The sequence below is a fragment of the Desmodus rotundus genome, chromosome 3 (genome assembly GCF_022682495.2).
Source record: "Desmodus rotundus isolate HL8 chromosome 3, HLdesRot8A.1, whole genome shotgun sequence".
Taxonomy (NCBI): domain Eukaryota; kingdom Metazoa; phylum Chordata; class Mammalia; order Chiroptera; family Phyllostomidae; genus Desmodus; species Desmodus rotundus.
The window spans coordinates 175,588,521-175,607,528 of NC_071389.1; the positions used below are offsets into that span (position 1 = coordinate 175,588,521).

Here is a 19,008-nt window from a genome sequence, read left to right on the forward strand (position 1 = left end):
ACATAAACAAATGAAATCATAAATGAAAGAGGAGGAATTTTAACTAACACCATAGAAACAAAAAAGATCATGAGAGACTACTATGAGAAATTATATGGCAACAAACTGGATACCTAGAAAAAAATGGATAAATTCCTTAAAATACACAGCCTATCAAATCTGAATCAAGATGAAACAAACATGAAAGGACCCAAAGAAGCAGGGAGACTGAAATTAGTCATGAAAAACACCCAAACAAAAAAAAAAAAAAAGAGCCAAGAACAACATAGCTTCCCCTGGAAAACTATACCAGACATTAGAAGAATTAACAACAGTTTCCCTCACTCTTCCAAAAACCTCAAGAGAGAATACATCCAAACTTATTTTATGAGGCCAGCCTTATCCTGATACCAAAAGTATGACACTGGAATAAGAGAAAACCACAAAAATCCAACAAAAGACTAGCAATACAAATTTACTAACACATTAAAAGGACTATACAAGATGACCAAATGAGATTTGGATAGATTGAGATACAAAAATTAATGTAATATACATTAACAGAATGAAGGGTTAAAAAAAATACATGATCTTCTCAATTGTTGTGGAAAAAGCATTTGACAAAATTCAACATCCTTCAATGATAAAAAACACTCAACAAACTAGAAATAGAAGAAAACTACATCAACATTAAAAAAAATGTCAAAAGCTCACAGCTAATATCACACTCAATGGTGAATAAATGAAAGTTTTTTTCTCTAAGATCAGGAACAAAACAAGGTTGTCTACCCTCACCAACTTCTGTTTGACATGGTACTGGAAAGGCATTGTTAAAGCAATGAAGCAAGTAAAAGAAATAAAAGGCAGCCAAATTGGAAAGGAAAAAGTAAAATTATCTGTGTTTAATGATGCCATGATCTTGAATATAGAAAACCCAGAGTCCACACACACACACACACACACACACACACACACACACAAATTCAAACTAATAAATTCAGCAATGTTGTAAAGTAGAAAAATTAAGACACAAAAATCAGTTTTATTTTTATGTAACAACAATGAACAATCTGAGAAAGAAATTAAGAAAATAATCCTATTACCATATGATCAAAGATAATAAAATAGTTAGGAGTAAGTTTAACCAAGAGGGCAAAAGGCTTTTACAATGAATAAAAATGCAAAACAAGGTTGAAAGAAATAAAAGACACAGATAAATAGAAAGACATGCCATGTTCATGGATTGGAAGACTTAATGTTGTTAAATTGGCCATACCACTCAAAGTGATGCAATTTCAGTGTAATTCCTATCAAAATCCCAATGTCATTTTTCGCAAAAACAGAAAAAAGCACCCTAAAATTTACAGGAAATCTCAAGGGACCTTGAACTACCAAACCAATCCTAAAAAAGGTTGAAAGTTTCATACTTCCTGATTTCTAGACATGTTACAAAGCTACAGCAATCAAAACAGTGTGGTACTACCATAAAGACTGACATACAGACAAATGGAATAGAATAGAGTGAAAAAATAAACTCCAACACATCTGGTCAAAAGATTTTTTGACGATGGTGTCAAAAGGCTCCACAGTGTTGGAGAGTCTTTCAACAAATGGTATGGAAAATGGGTATCCAAATGTAAAAAAAATGATGTTGAGCCATTACACCATATACAAAAACTCAAAATGGATTAAAGACTTACATATAAGACCTAAAATGTCTTATGTCGGGAACTATAAAATTCCCAACAGAAACACAGGGGAAAAGCATTAATGACAATGGCTTTGGCAATAATTACTCAGATATGACATCAAAAGCACATATAACAAAAGCAAAAACAGACACAGAAGATTGTATGCAACTTAAAAACTGTTGCACATCAAGGTAACCATCAATAAAATGAAAAGAACACCTATGGGATAGGAGAAAATAATTGGAAATCATATATCTGATAAGGGGTCATTATACAGAATATGTAAAGAATTCATACTACTTAACTATAAAACAAATAACCTGATTACAAAAGGGACAAAGGCATTTGTGACAACATAAATGGACCTTGAGAATATTATGCTAAGCTAAATAAGTCAGAAAAAGTTCAGAACTGTATGATTTCACTCATATTTAGGACATAAAACTGAAACTCAGAAACAACCAGAAGTGCCAGAAAATCATACTGCATGGAATTCCGAAAACCACGGAATTAAAGAAACAGCCAAAGAGAACAACCAGGCTGGTAAGGCGGCAGACGGAGAGACACCGCAGCAACTTGGTGGACCATGCAGGTGGGGCTGGCTGCGGTGAGGTGGCAGGGTGCTCGGGCAGGGCTGACTTAAGGGGAAACTGAGTCAGAGCAGGCTGTGGACTACAGTGGTTGCCACAGTGGGAGAAACTCCCAGTCTCACATGACAGTTCATTGAAAGGTGGGGCTAGAGCCAAGCAAGTGAGCAGCATTGTTCCCTCTCTGACTCCCTCTCCCACAGACAGCGCCACAACGCAGCAAAGAGGGCTGCCCCACCCTAGCAAATACCTAAGGCCCTGCCCCCTTACAGCATGACAGGTGCACCGAAACAAAGCAATATAGCACAAACAAAAGAATGGATCAAAACTCCAGAAAAAGAGCTAAGCTTTTTTGGGAAAACTATAATAGCATAATCAATAAAATATACTTAAAAAAATTACATATGAAAAAAAGAAAAAAAACAAGTGAAAGATACAGAGGGTGGAGGTTGATAGAAGATAAAGAGGGCCAAATATATGGTGACAGAGATGATTTGACTTTGAGTGGTGGGCACAACATGCAATATACAAATCATGTATCACAATAATGTGCACTGAAATCTATATGACCCTATTAACCAATGTCACCTCAAAAAATAAATAAAAATAGCAACAAAAAAAAGGGCAAAGGATCTGAACAGACATTTCTCCAAGATATGCAAAATGGTCAACATATGAAAAGATGCTCAACATCATCAGATAAATGCAAATCAAAACCAAAATATGCAACCTTACATTAATTACAATAGCCATAATCACAAAAACAGAAAACAACAAGTAATGGCAAGGATATGGAGAAACTGGAACCTTTGTGCCCAGGTGGTGGGAATGTAAAATGGTATGGCCACTATGGTGGCTCCTCAAAAAACTAAAAGTAGAACTACCGTATGATCTAGCAATTTCACCTATGGGTATATATCCAAAAGACTTTGAAAGCAGTAACTTGAAGAGATATCTGGCACACCAATGTTCACTGCAGCATTATTCAGAAGAACCAGGAGATGAGAGCAAGTCAAATATCCATCAATAAATGAATGGCTAAAAAAACGTAGTATATACATACCGTGGAATATTATTCAGCCTTAAAAAGAAGAAAATCCTGTCACATGCTACAACATAGATGAACCTTGAGGACATTATACTGAGTGAAATAAGCCAATCACATAGAAAATACTGTGTGATTTTGCCTATATAATATCTAGAGTAGTCAAGACCATATATTAAATAGAAAGTAGAGTGATGGTTTCCAGAGGTTAAGGAGAGAGAAAAATGGGAGTTTTTATTCCATGAGTATAGAGTTTCAACTTTACAACATGAAAAAGTTCTAGAGATCTGTTAAACAGCAATATTAATATAGTAAATACTACTGAACCACAGAATTAAAAAGGATATATTTTATGTTATGTGTTTTATAAATTAAAAAAATAATGCAGAACTTAAGAGTTAATCTAAAATTTGACTGAGAATCAATTAGGTCATTCACTATCATATATAAAAGGTAACTAATATCTTGTTATTTTATATTAAAAACTAGAAAGGATGAAAATTAGAAACATCAATCCTAAGTCAGTAAAACAGATTAGATTATGAATATGGTCTTAAGAGCAAACTGCCTACTTGTGGGTTTTCTGTTCTTTACAAAAATTAAAATATAAAACGTTTAAAACAAACTTGAATGGTAGGGTTTATTTTTAACTGGTTAACATCAGAAGACCAAGAAGCAAATCTAAATAAAAGAAGAACATTTAAAGTATTATTGTTTATTTATTTTTATAAGGGGGATAACTAATGTTACAAATATTCTTTTTTTGTCTCTCCTGTTTTAAAATCTAACACCCAGATAAGTGTGAAGTTACAGTAGATACCACAATTAAGAGAGTTAGGATTAGGACATAAAAGAACAAATTCTTGAATCTTTTGATATCAAGAATGGGTAGGAAGATATCCAAGCTCTAAAATTAAAAACTGTCCTTACCCACAAACTGATTAAGAATGGAACAAAACTTGAAAGACTAAAGACCAACTTAACTTTTTCCTTCAAGCACACACGCCCTAAGTGTTCAAATGAATCTTTTCCAATTCTCAGGAATTACACTGTATTTGTTCCTTGGTTCTATACCACATACAGCTCTTTAAAGCTAGCCTTTCAGGAATTACACCACTATTTTCATCTTGTTCCTTAAAGTCTTTGCCTATCTCCTTTGACCAAATAAGCCAGAAGAATTAGAAAGTAGTTTTGAGAACAAATTTGACATGCACAATCACTGGAAAAGTACATGGTGGGGCAGTATGCTGTTTAGTTCAGACACGGTCTAGTTCAGAATTAAAAGAAACAAGTAGAAATTCATACTGTACAAAACATGGAAAGACCTTAAAGCTCTATGTTTGGTTCAGGCATAGCAAATATTGGATAAAAAGAGTCGAAAACAGGTTTATACCAATTTTCTAACATAAGAAATAAAATAAGCTCATTATTATATTATGACAATGAAACAAAGTTGAGAAAGTGGAGTTTAGAATCAGACAATTACATAATTGAAGAAAAATAGTTTAGAAAGCTTTGAGTGAGTCTGTGTAAAACAAATACAAAGACCAACTGTCAGTTGATCAAGAAAAGAACAGAAGCCAAAGTTTTAAAAGTTAAGTAAAAAACAACATAGAGACAAAGAACAAATTATTAGTTGCCAGGAGACAGAGAGTGAGTGAGAGTAGAGGGACAAAGCAAGATTCAAACTATAAAAGGATAGCAAAAGAGAGTGCCTTCATGGTGATGGAACAGTTCTTGTTGTGGGGTTACATTAAATCTATACATGGGATCAAATTATGTAGAACTACAGACACACACATGTATAATGAATTCATGTAAAAACTGGTAAGGTCTATAAAGTAATTAAGAGAATTGTACCAATTCCTTGGTCTTAATATTATAATGCAGTTATATAACATTTCACCACTGGAGAAAGCTGGTGGAAGGGTTGGTTCATATGTGTAAATATGTACAGGGTGGGGAGAAAGTAGGTTTACAGTTGTTCATATGAAAAATACTACAATAATTAATAAAGAATAATACAAGAATAGAGGGACATTCAAGATCTTGCTTACCAGCAATTGTCATCAGTTTGGCCTAAATAAATTCTCAGAAAAGATAAAATAATACTAGCAATAACAGCACAAGAATAAACCATGTTTCATGTACTTACAACTGTAAACCTACTTTTGCCCAACCCTGTGTTGTTGCAACTTCCTGTGTGTCTACAATTATTTCACAATAAATTTTTTTAAAGTCAAGTGACGATATGAAAATGAATCAAGACAGAAAAATCCTATAGGAATAGTGATTATTACTGAAATCATCCTTACTGGCAATTACCACGTGCCAGACAATGAAGCTGTCAAGACACAAAGGAATGTAAATTGCTCAACTAGGAAAAAAAGTCAAGAGGAACAGAAAGAAATTTAACTGAAAACTATAAAACAACATACAAATGCTATATTAAAAATATGTACTACAGCTCTGACTGGTGTGGCTCAGTGGTTTGGGCACCATCCCAAAAACTGAAAGGTCGCTGGTTTGATTCCCAGTGAGGGCACATGCCTGCATTTCAGTCAGGCCTGGTCCCCGGCTGAGTGTGTGCAAGAGGCAACCAGTCAACGTTTCTCTCCCTCTTTCTTCCTCCCTTGCCCTCTCTCTAAAAATAAATAAATAATGTACTTCAGAGTAACTAAAGAAACAAGAAAAAGCAAATCTAGATTATTGACTAGAGTTTATGCTATGCTACAATGTTTGGACTTAACGACATGGTGTAAGAAAAGAAGTGGAGAACAAGGCTGCCAGAAGGCAGTGGAGGCAAAATACTTCGGAGGAAATGGTAAGAGGCTAGATTAGAACAGTGGCAAGAATGCAAAAAGAAACACGGTAAGATAAATCCCAAAAATATAATTTTAAAGATATACAGAAAATACAGACTCAAGAATGCCATAAAATAAAAATAATTAATGTGTGTTAAAATACGAAAACAGTAATTGAGGACTAGAAAACGTTTAATAATCAGATCCAGAGCTGCAGGGCTGGAAACAACATACATGAAGTACAGAGTATGAAAGCAAATTTCAGACTTGTAATAAAGGAAGTTTCCTTTTAACTTGGCATTCCCTAAGAGTATCACAGACTGCTAAATGTTAATTGTGCAAGAATAGAAATTCTTACTTCTTGTCTTTTCTTAAGGTCTTCTTTGGCAGCTCCAAAGCGTTTGGTTAACCTGGCTATCTTGGCCTACAAAAAGCAAAAACGGAACAGAAATCAAGTGTCATTACAGCATTAAAATGGAACCCATGCATACATAACAAGAAACTCAGATAACAGGATTCTCAAAAGATAGCTACTAGCAAAACAAAACAAAACAAAACAAAAACCCCATCATAATGAAAACTAAAATAACCCTTGATTTTGATACCCACAGGAAAACACACTTAATTTTTTAAAGGTTAGCTTTTTTTTCCTAGCATTGTGGATGTTTGCTCACCAACCAGTACATTTCTGAATATGTATGATTGTTTTTATGAACATAATTGTGACTACACTTAACTTCGTCACAGAGAATTATGTAGTAGTAACAGTAAGCCTATCTGTTAAGTCATAAAGATCCTTTGTCAATACTACTTATTGGAATATGTATAATATATTGAGCCAATATATACCATTCATTTTATATGATATATATAAAATGAATAAGATATATATAAGATATATATATCTTATATATTAAGTCATATATATACTACTTTCTTGTTGGATATGTCAATCTTTCTCAATGTACTGCTACAGCTAACTCACATTGCAATTAATAATCTTGTTCTTTCAGATTATTTCCTTAGGCAACATTCACAGAGGTAGAATTTCTGAAACAGAGTATATTTTTAAGGCTCTTGTCTAAATGTTTTCCAGAAAGGCTTTGCTAATTTATACTTTCAATGAGTTATATGAGAGTCATATAGTGTTACTGTTTGAAACTTTTAATTTCATATTCTATTACTCTTTAATAATCTGACAAAAATGTTACCATGTTAGCATTAACATGTCAGTGAAATTATTTATCATTTGTACTGCTTACATAAACTGCCTGATCACATATTTTGCCCAAATACATATTCACAGAAAGTTTAAAAATAAAGACAGAATAGAAAGGAAAAATAGAAAAAAAATTATCACGCATATTTTCTTTCAATTTCCTTTAAGTCTTTTACTAAGGCATAGATGTGATATTCAATTCTTATTACTGTGATTACTGTGAACAATGCTACTCATTCTGCCATTTTATATTAAATATATCTTCAAAAATTATAAACTAAACTTCTGAGTGTATTCATGAGGCCTGAATAAGTAAGAGCTCCTCCATGGGATTTCTTTTATCTAATATATGCCTATCTTAAAAAGAAAATTGTACTATTTATATAGGGTCCAGCTGAAGTAATGCCTGTTTGAGTGTGGTTGGTAGAGTAATAACACGGGTGTAAAAATTTATAGTTTTAATTTGAACATTTCACCTAAAATGTCATATGGTGTAAGTGTGATATTGTTATGTTACAGAACTGTATACTTATGATTTTGTGATAAAAGATTTTGTAATAAAAAAGGGGCATTATTCGTGCCAGACCCTGTATTTACAGTTTCTTTCAGGAAGTAGTCACTTCTAAAGGAGACCTCAATCCTTCCAACATATTTAAGTCCACTGATGAAGCCTACACAATCAATCACCTATGATTCCCAAAATGGAGATTTTCCTCAGGACTTAGTTTTTTATGAATATTATTAACACTCAAGGATATACAGCATAATTTTATATTCTTAATAAGGATTTACCTTTCTATGACTAAAATATTTCAAGTCATTTTTTCAAGAAAGGTATACGGGAAGGTGTTTTCTATACCCAACTTAGACCAGAATATTTTATTTATTTTTTCTTTAAAATCTTTAAAAGTATAATTTATGATTATGCTATTACAGCTTTCCCAATTTTATCCCCTTTATCCCCTCCCTCCACCCTGCACCCCCCAACCCTCCAGCATGCCCCTCCTTAATTCATGTCCATGGGTTGTACATATAAGTTCTTTGAATTCTGTTTCCTATACCATTTTGGACCTCTCCCCGTCTACTTAATGCCTACCAATTACACTTCTTCCCTGTACCTTTCCCCCCATCCCTCCCTTCCCCCTCCCCAGTGAAAACCCTCCATGTGATGTCCATTTCTCTGGACATGTGATTCTGTTCCTGTTCTAGTTGTTTGCTTAGTTTTTGTTGTATCTTTCTTTTTTTTAGGTTCACTTGTTGATAGTTGTGAGTTTGTTGTCATTTTACTGTTCATAGTTTTGATCTTCTTCTATATATTAGGTAAGTTCCTTTAATATTTCATGTAATAAGGACTTGGTGATGATGAACTCCTTTAACTTGACCTTATCTGGAAAGCACTTCACCTGCCCTTCCATTCTAAATGATAGCTTTGATGGATAGAGTATTCTTGGATGTAGGTTCTTACCTTTCATGACTTCAAATACTTCTTTCCAGTCCCTTCTTGCCTGTGAGGTCTCTCTAGAGAAATCAGCTGATAGTCTTATGGGCATTCCTTTGTAGGTAACTCTTTCCTTTCCTCTTGCTGCTTTTAAGATTCTCTCCTTATCTGTAAGCTTTGTCATTTTAATTATGATGTGTGTTGGTGTGTTCCTCTTTGGGTCCAACTTGTTTGGAACACTCTGAGCTTCCTGGAATTGTATGTCCATTTCCTTTGCCAGATTGGAGAAGTTTTCTTTCATTACGTTTTCAAATAAGTTTTCAATTCCTTGTTCTTCCTCTTCTCCTTCTGGCACCTCTATAATTCAGATGTTGGAAAGTTTAAAGTTGTCCTGAAGGTTCCTAAGCCTCTCCTCATTTTTTTTGAATTCTTGTTTCTTCATTCTGTTCCAGTTGGATGTTTATTTCTTCCTTCTGTTCCAAATCATTGATTTGAGTCCCAGTTTCCTTCCCATCACTGTTGGTTCCCTGAATATTTTGCTTTATTTCACTTTGGGTAGCCTTTGCTTCATTTGTTCCTTCATATTTTGACCAAGCTCAGTCAGTGCTGTGAGCATCTTGATTACCAGTGTTTTGAACCCTGCATCAGCTAGATTGGCTATCTCCTCGTTGCTTAGCTCTTTTTCTGGAGTTTTGATCCATTCTTTTGTTTGGGCTATACTGCTTTGTTTCGGTGCACCTGTCATGCTGTAAGGGGGCAGGGCCTTAGGTATTTGCCAGGGTGGGGCAACCCTCTTTGCTGCATTGTGGCACTGTCTGTGGGAGAGGGAGTCAGAGAGGGAACAATGCTGCTCACTTGCTTGGCTCTAGCCCCATCTTTCAACGAACTCTCATGTGAGACTGGGAGTTTCTCCCGCCGTGACAACCCCCCCACTGTAGCTACCCCCCACTGCAGTTTACAGCTAGCATTGAGTATTAGTTTCCCGTTCAGCCAGCCCTGCCTCACTCTCTCGGCCTTGCCGAGGGACTTCTCAGCCAACCCCGCCCACATGGTCTGCCCCCTTGTCGTGGTTCTGCTCCACCTGCCCAGCTGCTGGTCTCATTCCTACCGATCTGGTTGAATGTTTCTTTAATTCCTTCTATGCAGTTTGATTTTCTGGCACTTCTGGTTGTTTATTGTTTTTAGATTGGCTGTTATCCTCCTCCTGTTTGTGCAAGGAAGCGAAGGATTTCTACCTAAGCCTCCATCTTGGCTGGACCCCCCTATTTTTTTTTTTTTTCTTAGCCAAACTATCTGGTGGGTATTTTATAAACTGTATAGTATGTATAGTATTATTATATTATTTTTACTTAAAAATGAAAACAAGTTTAAAAATCCTTTTGTGTTTGTTACATATGGGGGAAGGATAAACCCTAAAGAAAAAGTGGTTATCTCTAGAGACTAGGGTCAGCAGACAATGAGAAAGAATGTAAAGAGAAGGACTTCATTTTCATATCCTTTATATATGTAGTATATTGAAAAGAATTAACACATAATTAACACATTTTTGAAAAGAATTGTATCATTTAAAAAATTAAACTAATAGCAGAGAAAGGTAACCAAATTTGGAACACTGACTTACTGTCTTCTGTCACTTAGTATTCTTAAGAAAGAAATCAAAGAACAGGCTTTTTGTTGTTTCAATCTAGGAAACTGTTAAAATTTTTTCTAAATTATAATTGAAAATATCTGCCACCATATGTCTACAACTGGGTGTCTTTTTTTGGCAAGTACTCCGTAAAATTTTTAAAACTCTATAAATATCCCTTTTTCTGTTGTTCAGGAAAGTCATATTCTATTATTATGAATTTGATTACTACTTATACTTCTTTTGCTCTTCTTACCTCCCTTAGGGCATAGCTGTAATTTCTTGATAATGGCATAATGGTACCTATTTAAACATAACTGCATAACTGCTGGGATTCAGACACATTGGGTCTTGTTTAACAAAGACAAACCTTCACGCTTATGGATGGAAATGTAAGTGGGGCAGGTGCTCCAGAAAACTGTTGAGTTGTGCTTTAATAAGTTACCATGCCTAGTATATGCACAAAAGATTTGAAAACATGTATTCAAACAAATAGCTGTACATGAATGTTCATAGCAGCAGTAGTCACAATACCTAAAAGGTAGAAATAATCCAAATGCCCACAAAAGAATGCCTAAAAATATGTGTGTGCACTTTATATATATAGGTATATATACACATACGTATATAGACATGTGTATATATACACATATGTATATTAGTTTTTTCCTTAGTGATTATTAAGGATTCCTCTGGGAATTGCAATTAACATCTTGAATTAACACCGACTTATTTTCAACAGTATAAAAACTTAAGTAAATATTACTTAGCTATAAGGAAATGTGGTACTACTCATACATGCTGCAATGTGCATGAACCTTGAAACACTATGCTAAGGGAATGAGAACTGACACAAAAGGTCACATGTTGTACGATTCTGTTCATATGAAATATGCAGAATAGGTAAATCAACAGAGACAAAAAGCAGACTAGCAATTCCCAAGGGCTAGAGGGAGGGGGAAATGGAGAGTAACTATGTAATGAGCACAAGGTTTTCTTCTGGGTGGATAAAAATGTTTGGGAACTAGATAGAAATAATGGTCACACAATGTGAATGTACTAAATGCCACTGAATTGTAAACTTTAAAACAGTTATTTTGTTATCTAAATTTTACTCTCATGAAAACTGATTATCAGAAAGAGCCATGAACTAAATTGGGCTGAGTAAAATTTAAATAAACACCACTACGGGTAAGTGCATGAGAAAAACATTATAAAGCTGGAAGACTGGAATAAAAATGCTCATGAACACTGATACTCTGTAGGACAGTAAAGCAACTGGTAGTCATTAGGAAAAGTGGATCAGAAACTAGGAGATCCTAATTAAAAATCAGAAAATAAATACTGTCTTAAAATGGTACACAAGTAAGAAACACGTGGGAGAATGAAACAAGCAGTATTTTAGAAACATGAGTATAATATTTGGGAGGGACCAGCAAGGACTTAAAAAGTAGTACCAGAGTAGTCACATAAAAGGTTATTACTATAATTAAGGAATTGGATAACAATGGCTTTGTGAAAAGAGGAATAAAAGACAGACATTTTATGTTTTTTAATGCTCACCAAGGATATGTTTGTTTGATTTTTATAAAGAGAAAGGAAGAAAGAGGAGAGAAAGAAACATTGATATGAGAAATACCAACTGGTTGCCTCCCATTTATGCCCAACGACGATCCAATCTGCAACCTAGGTATGTGTCCTGACTGGGAATCACACCCTGCTACCTTTTGGTGTACAGGACAATGCTCCAACCAACTAAATAAGCCATCTGGCCAGGGCTAAGGACAGACTTTTATAAGAAATAAAAATGTAATTTGGCAACTCATTGTATATGTGAAATGATTGAGAGGAATTCATTTCCAAGAACTCAAAAAACTATCGATAAGAAGAACAATGGGAAGATAATCCTTTAAGATTTTTCCAAGAATTCAAAAAATTGTAAGTAAGAATAATGGGAAGGGGGAATTACTCATGAAGGAAATGATTGGTTTGGTGTTAGATTCAGATACTGACACTACAAAGAAACATCTAAGTGCAAAGGTTAATTAAATGTTAAGAGATCTGGACTTATACCTTAAGTGAGAATATAGAAGTAAAAGCTTCAGGTTCTAAAAACACAAAATCATAGTGGCAGCCATTGGACTGATAAGAAACATGAATGAAATTAAATTACTCTTCAATTTTCAGACATTGTCAAGTTCTACTTCAAAATTCTTAATAGTAGTAAATTAAGTTTAATAATTTGATAACACTATCACTAAGAAATAGTATAAGTGTTCTAAATAGTGTATTACATAATTACTACGAAGACCTTATCATTAATAAATTTTCACTTCAAACAAAATTAACAATATGAAACCCAAGAAAATAACTTTCAGGCTGAAAAACATAATATATAAATTCTAGTCATTTTGTGTTTCAATTTGCTTTATAATTGGGAAACAATGACTTTATTTTCATAGACTACTTTTCCCTCATTTGTAAAACAAGGTTCTCTAACTAGTTTACCACTTAGCATCTGTAGACTATGCTCATATTTCAGACAGCCCGACAGAAACCACACATTTAGTTATGACTGAATGAATGAATAAAAATTTCCAGTTTCATAGTCTTGGAATGAAATGAATCACTACAGCATGTTATCAATTGCTCATATCAGCCACTTAGAAATTCTGGCACTATCTGTTAATATATAACTAGATTTAATAAAAAATGAAAGTAGTAATTATTAATATATATAAAAACTAATGTCTTTAAAACATGACAGGAAGTGGATTAATACAAAAAGTATATGTTATTATATAGCTAATACTATTTAGTATGTATTACATGTGAGTAAAGTAACATTTAAGAAGCACTAAGATAATTTCTGAGGCTCTGTTATGGGTCAAACTGTATATCGCAAAGGCTCGTATATTGACAGCTAAATCCCAAACATATCAGAATGTGATCTTATTTGGAAATAGGGTAGGTGCAGAGGTAATTAGTTTAGATGAGGTCATACTGGAGTAGGGTGGGCCTCAATCCAGTATGATTGGTATCCTTGTAAAAAGGGGAGATTTGGACACAGATACACAGGTACAGTGCCATGTGAAGATGAAGCCAGAGATCATGGTGATGCATTTACAAGGCAAGGAACACCAAAGACTGTCAGTAAATAAACCATTAGAAATCAGAGGAGACTCATGGAACAGATTCTTCCTCAGAGCCCTCAGAAAGAACCAACTGTGCTAACACCTTGATCTACAACTTTTAGCCTCCAGAACTAAGGGCAATGTTTCTGTTGGCTAAGCCAACGAGTTTATGGTACCACTTTTATGGCAGCCACAGGGAACTAACAGGGACTCCTCTTACTTCTAAAACTTAGAAGTTAAATGTATTGTCAACTTCAAAACTGTAGCACAAAACGAAGTTATAAAATAGGTATATAATTCAAGTCAGTGTACAAACCTGTAGTTCAGTAAGAACTGTTTTATGCCTCTTGTTACATTCGATCTTTTCCACTCGTGTTTTCAATTCTGCCAAAGTCTTATCAAATACAGCAAACTGTAGTGCACACAATTTTTCTTCTAGCAACCACTGTACAACCTTAAGAAATATATAATCCTTTGTTACAGCAAAGAAGACATTTCATCAAGCAGCAAACAATACATACTCTTCTAAAATTGTTATTTTATTTTTGATTTTAGAGAGGGGAAGGGAAGAAGAAAGAGAGGGAGAGGAACATCAATGCAAGACAGAAACATTGACCTGTTGCCTTCTGCATGTGCCCCAAACAGGGACCAAACTGGCAACCCAGGCATGTGCGCCAACCAGGAATCAACTGGCTACCTTTTGTTTTTGCGGGGCGACACCCAACCAACTGAGCCACACTAGTCAGGGCACAATGTTCTTTGGTACTAATGTATAACTAGCTTACTAAAAACAACATGCTGACACCCACAACACAATGCTATCTGCTGAAAGATACATATTGAAATATCTACTGCAAAAGAGTAATATATACAAAAAGTAGAAATTTTCTGGAGGGTAAAATTTTAAAATAATTTGAAAATAAAGTTCTAATATTTTTTTCCATACACTCAATCATGATTTAGAGGAAACGAGTAAAGGAAAAAAACAGATTTTTATATTTCTAATGTGTTCCAGATGATATTTTTGTGAGACACTTAAGAATGTCACTGCACTACAAAATTTCTGTAAAACATTTCTAAATGCCTACTTAGACTTCCCACATTTATTTCATTATGGACCCATAACAAAGAGGACACATGGTACATGGACCATACTTGAATGACACTATTCAAGGAGTAAACTCTCAGTACACATAAAAGATTTCAAAACTCTTTCACATAGCTATTATCTTATTTTCAACAGCTCTATCAGAAATACTAAATAAATACTATTTATCTCCATTGACAAATAAAAAGCTGGAAGAAAAAAAGCCGCATTTTTACTGCCTCACTATTCCTTTTTCTACTGTGGATATTTATACTACATCTTAGTGGAAGAAATTGGTCTAAAAGCTGGATGATTTATAGTTTTAACATTAAATTGATAAGACCCTGAAAAATTAATTTCACCTGAGTTTCATATTCCTGTCTGAAAAACAAATTTGTCATAAACATTTGTGAAACATTTTGAAAAATATATTAAGTACTGCATATTTTCAGCTGTATATCTAGTTTGGCAATGTGGGTGGTGGTTCAAAGTCTATACTTTCCCCCTTTCCCCAATCCTTTGAAAGCCTTGTCTCCACCATTTTCAACACTAAGCCTAAAGTACATAACAAAGATTTTAGTATGTAAGGACCTACAACCATGAAGCCAACTTATTATAAAGATTAAAATATTAACATATAAGACTCTAATGTTTCCACTAGAATAAAGTTCAATATAGTAGAAAAAATAAAATCTGAAAACTAATATTCAGTTTTATTATTAAAGCAAAAGGACATCATTATATCTCTCTTCCAATTTGATAATTACTACAATACCTAAAATAAATTATGTAGCTTTTTCTTAAAAAGAAGGAATTTAAAAATCTGTAACACCTTTTGTAGCTTCTGGTTAATATCTCCTTTGGCTGTAATCTTTACTTGAAATTCTGCCTCATATTCTTCTTCTATATATCGACGGCGTTTGGACTGTATGTTGTCCATGTCCTCTGATTTAGACCGCTTTCTTCTGGAAAATTCAACTGAGAACAAAAAGCATAATGATCAGTTATGTGTTTTTTATTATAGATCTTAATGCCTACTCTGCATTCTCAGCAAAATATCATTTGTAGCTATCACAATAGCAATCTCAATCATTTTATGACTTGTTTATGAGCTCAGAAAAGACCTGGGCAGCTTTCAGCTTTCAATGTAAAATGATTTTCAATATGCTAAGCAATGTACAATATAAACACAGAACATCCTAACCTTAAAATCTTCATATTACAATGGAGAATTACCTAAAAATGTGAATATGAGATGAGAAGAATCATCTCATTCGTTTCCTTTGCTAAATTTTATAGTGAACATTAATCCTCTGACAAAATGCAGTATTTGTTCTCATGTCACACATTTCTAATAACTGGGCATAGCTTTAACTAATTAATTCTTCCTCCTCGGTAAATATTTTCCACAGTAAATTTAGGAAAAACTCCCACTTAATAATCAGCCTTAGGCAAATAACATAGTAATAGTTATTCTTAACATCCTAATGAATTTCAAATATGCAAAAATAATAAAATTAATAACATTATAAAAATAAAATTGGTAAAAAAAAAAACATATATATATACTCAAAGATCTTAACGTAAAAAATTTCCACTTCCCAAAGTAGTAACATTCATAAGATCATAAGCAACTTGCATCTGGTTTCTTTTTCAATACACACTAAAAAAACCCCCCAAAATAAACAACTAAAATCTCCACACTTATCAAATGCAAATGCCCTTATGTGACCACACCTATCCCTCTCTACTTCATTCTATATCTGTATCTATGCGCTAATTTTTAAAAAATATTTATTTAATTATTTTTAGAGAGAGGGCAAGGGAAGGAGAGAGAAACATTGTTTGGCTGCCTCTCACACACCCGTAACTGGGGACCTGACCTGCAACCCAGGCATGTGCCCTGACTGGGAATCGAACTGGTGACCCTTTGGTTCACGGGCCTGTGCTCAACCCATTGAGCCACACCAGCCAGGGCTATGTGCTAATTTTTTAAATCCAGTTCTACTCTATGACTTCTCTTATAATCATAACCTAGAGTCATATATGGAGAGAAGTATGATAGGGAAGAGTTACAGAACCTAGGTTTCCTGACTTCTGGTCCTACAATTTTCCTATAAACCTAATGACACTCAGCCCAATCATTACCCCTTCCCACAAAGCTTACAAACCTTAAGTAAACTAAAACACATAATTCCATTCACTTAGATCATCCCAGACAAAATTCTTATAGTCCCATGCTTTAAAGATAAAACTAAAACAATTTCTCTCAGGACATTCAAACAGTACTTGACTATATTAAGCTTAAATCTTTCTTACAGAACAATGAAAGTACAAACAAAACACTGAAGTTTATAAATTAACACTTTCAAAGATCTTTGGGTTATCCATCATCAAAATGATGTAATGGTGGCTACTTAAACTGCAAAATTTTATAATCATTTCATGGATATAAAGTATATTCCATGGTCTTAAAAGTAGAATCAATGTATTACTATTTGTTAAACAAGTTCTGTTTTTCCTTTGTACATGCTTACTTTTCTCAGGTCTTTCATCTTCAGGTATTACTTGCTCTTCTTCCTCTGGTTTCCTGTCCTTTTCATTATTTTTAACTTCTACAACAAAAAGAGGAAAGGAAATCTTACTTCCACTAGAATTCATAAGAGCACATTTACAATTAACACTCATTTTTGGTGTAACTGTCAAGTTAATCATTTCTAATGAAATCAGGGTCTCAAAATGTGAAATTTGGGGAATAAAAAGGGAGCATGAACTGGTAGAAATGAATGACCAGTTCACTATCAAGTGTTCCTGCAAATTCATAATAAACTCTTTAACATTGAAAAAAATTAATGGTACAGATTTTTTAAAACACTCCTACTTAGTAATTTACTGTCACCTACATATTAACAAAATGTGAAAACAGCTACCGTAAAGTGCTTGGACTCCTTACATTCAATTACTAACACTAAAATAGTGGTTGTGGCAATTACAAACTACTGTCAAAACACCTAATATTTTGACCAGACAGGTCGAGTCATTGGAACTAAGAGAAATGGAAAAGCTATCCTAAAGATAATGAAAGTTTTACTTTGATACCAATGCCAACAACCAAGCTAGTTGTTAAACATATATTATTTCATATCCTCAATATAATTTTGCATGTAAACAGTATTTTTGCTGTCATACAGATGAGAAAAGTAATGTTCAGAAATGCCTCACAAGAAGCATGTAACAATTTACAAAAATATAACAATTAAAATATTGCTACCAAAAAAAGAATTGCTAAAAGTATCTACACACTTGCATTGTTACAACAAATAAAATCCCAGAGATATAAGAAACAGCCTTTGGCAAATCAGTCCACAGCTCATCAACTATCTTAATCATTAAATGGGAAGAAAGAGCAAATCGTGAATATGTTCAAGTTTCTATTGTATTCCCTTTACATCACTGCAAATGGCTCCTCAAGTGACTTTAATAAAGCATGCCGTTTTTATCATATTCTGCAACCAAAATTAAGCTGTCACAGGTATACAGCACTATATATTGATAAAAATTTTGATATGACATTTCTTATGAAAACATCAGGGTATTAATCCCAACAGCCCTGATGATAGAAAGTCAAGGTTAAAAAAACTTAAAAAGATCTTTCAGGTAAAAATAGATAGAGACTAGGATCATTGACGAACCTATTAAGGCTCTTACAAATATGTTTTCATGCTAAGATAAAACAATAAAGTTATAAATTGTGACTATAGTAAAACAAAACAAAGCAAAAACAGCTAGCACAGTAAATAAAGATTACTAAAACTATTTTTAAACTTTAAAATAAATGAGTATTAGAATATTCACTTTCTATTCACCACACTAGAAGCATTAGAAATATTTTGAAGATCTCATTTCAATCTTATTTTCACTAAATGAAAATGTTTTAACTCCCTTGTAGACTGTAAACTCATTACAAAGCATTTTTTTCCATATAGTATAGTTTTGCAAATCTTCCTGATATTAACACTGAAAATGATGATTCCTGAGTTTTTTAATTTTATTTATTTGTTTGTTTATTTATAAGGGAAGGGAGGGGGGGAAAGGAAGGAAAGATCAATGTGTGGTTGCCTCTCTTGTGGCCCTCACTGGGGACCTGGCCTGCAACCCAGGCATGTGCCCTGACTGGGAATTGAACTAGTGACCCTTTGGTTCACAGCTTGTGCTCAATCCACTGAGCTACACCAGCCAGAGCTGATTCCCGAGTTTCTTAGTCCCCAGAGTTTCTAGAGACACAGAGTAACTGGGGGTTGTCTGAAATGAAGGTTTATTTATTTAGGAAATCGTCATACCACCCAAACAACAAAACTAGCCACAGTTCCTATTAGGGTAAGTGCATGCCAGAAAAT

The 19,008-nt window shown here is 33.9% G+C and overlaps 1 protein-coding gene across 4 annotated transcripts in view; it reads right to left on the reverse strand.

Moving 5' to 3' along the window:
• ATF7IP (activating transcription factor 7 interacting protein) overlaps nucleotides 1-19,008 on the reverse strand; it is a 111,551-nt gene that overhangs the window by 39,726 nt on the left and 52,817 nt on the right. For all 4 annotated transcript variants that reach the window (XM_024575922.3, XM_024575921.4, XM_045184361.3 and 1 more), the window contains exons 3-6: nucleotides 17,149-17,226; nucleotides 15,444-15,589; nucleotides 13,841-13,978; nucleotides 6,465-6,530 (exon numbers count right to left, since the gene is read on the reverse strand). In XM_024575922.3, the coding sequence (XP_024431690.2) occupies nucleotides 6,465-6,530; nucleotides 13,841-13,978; nucleotides 15,444-15,589; nucleotides 17,149-17,226 (428 nt within the window). The remainder of the gene's footprint in view (nucleotides 1-6,464; nucleotides 6,531-13,840; nucleotides 13,979-15,443; nucleotides 15,590-17,148; nucleotides 17,227-19,008) is intronic.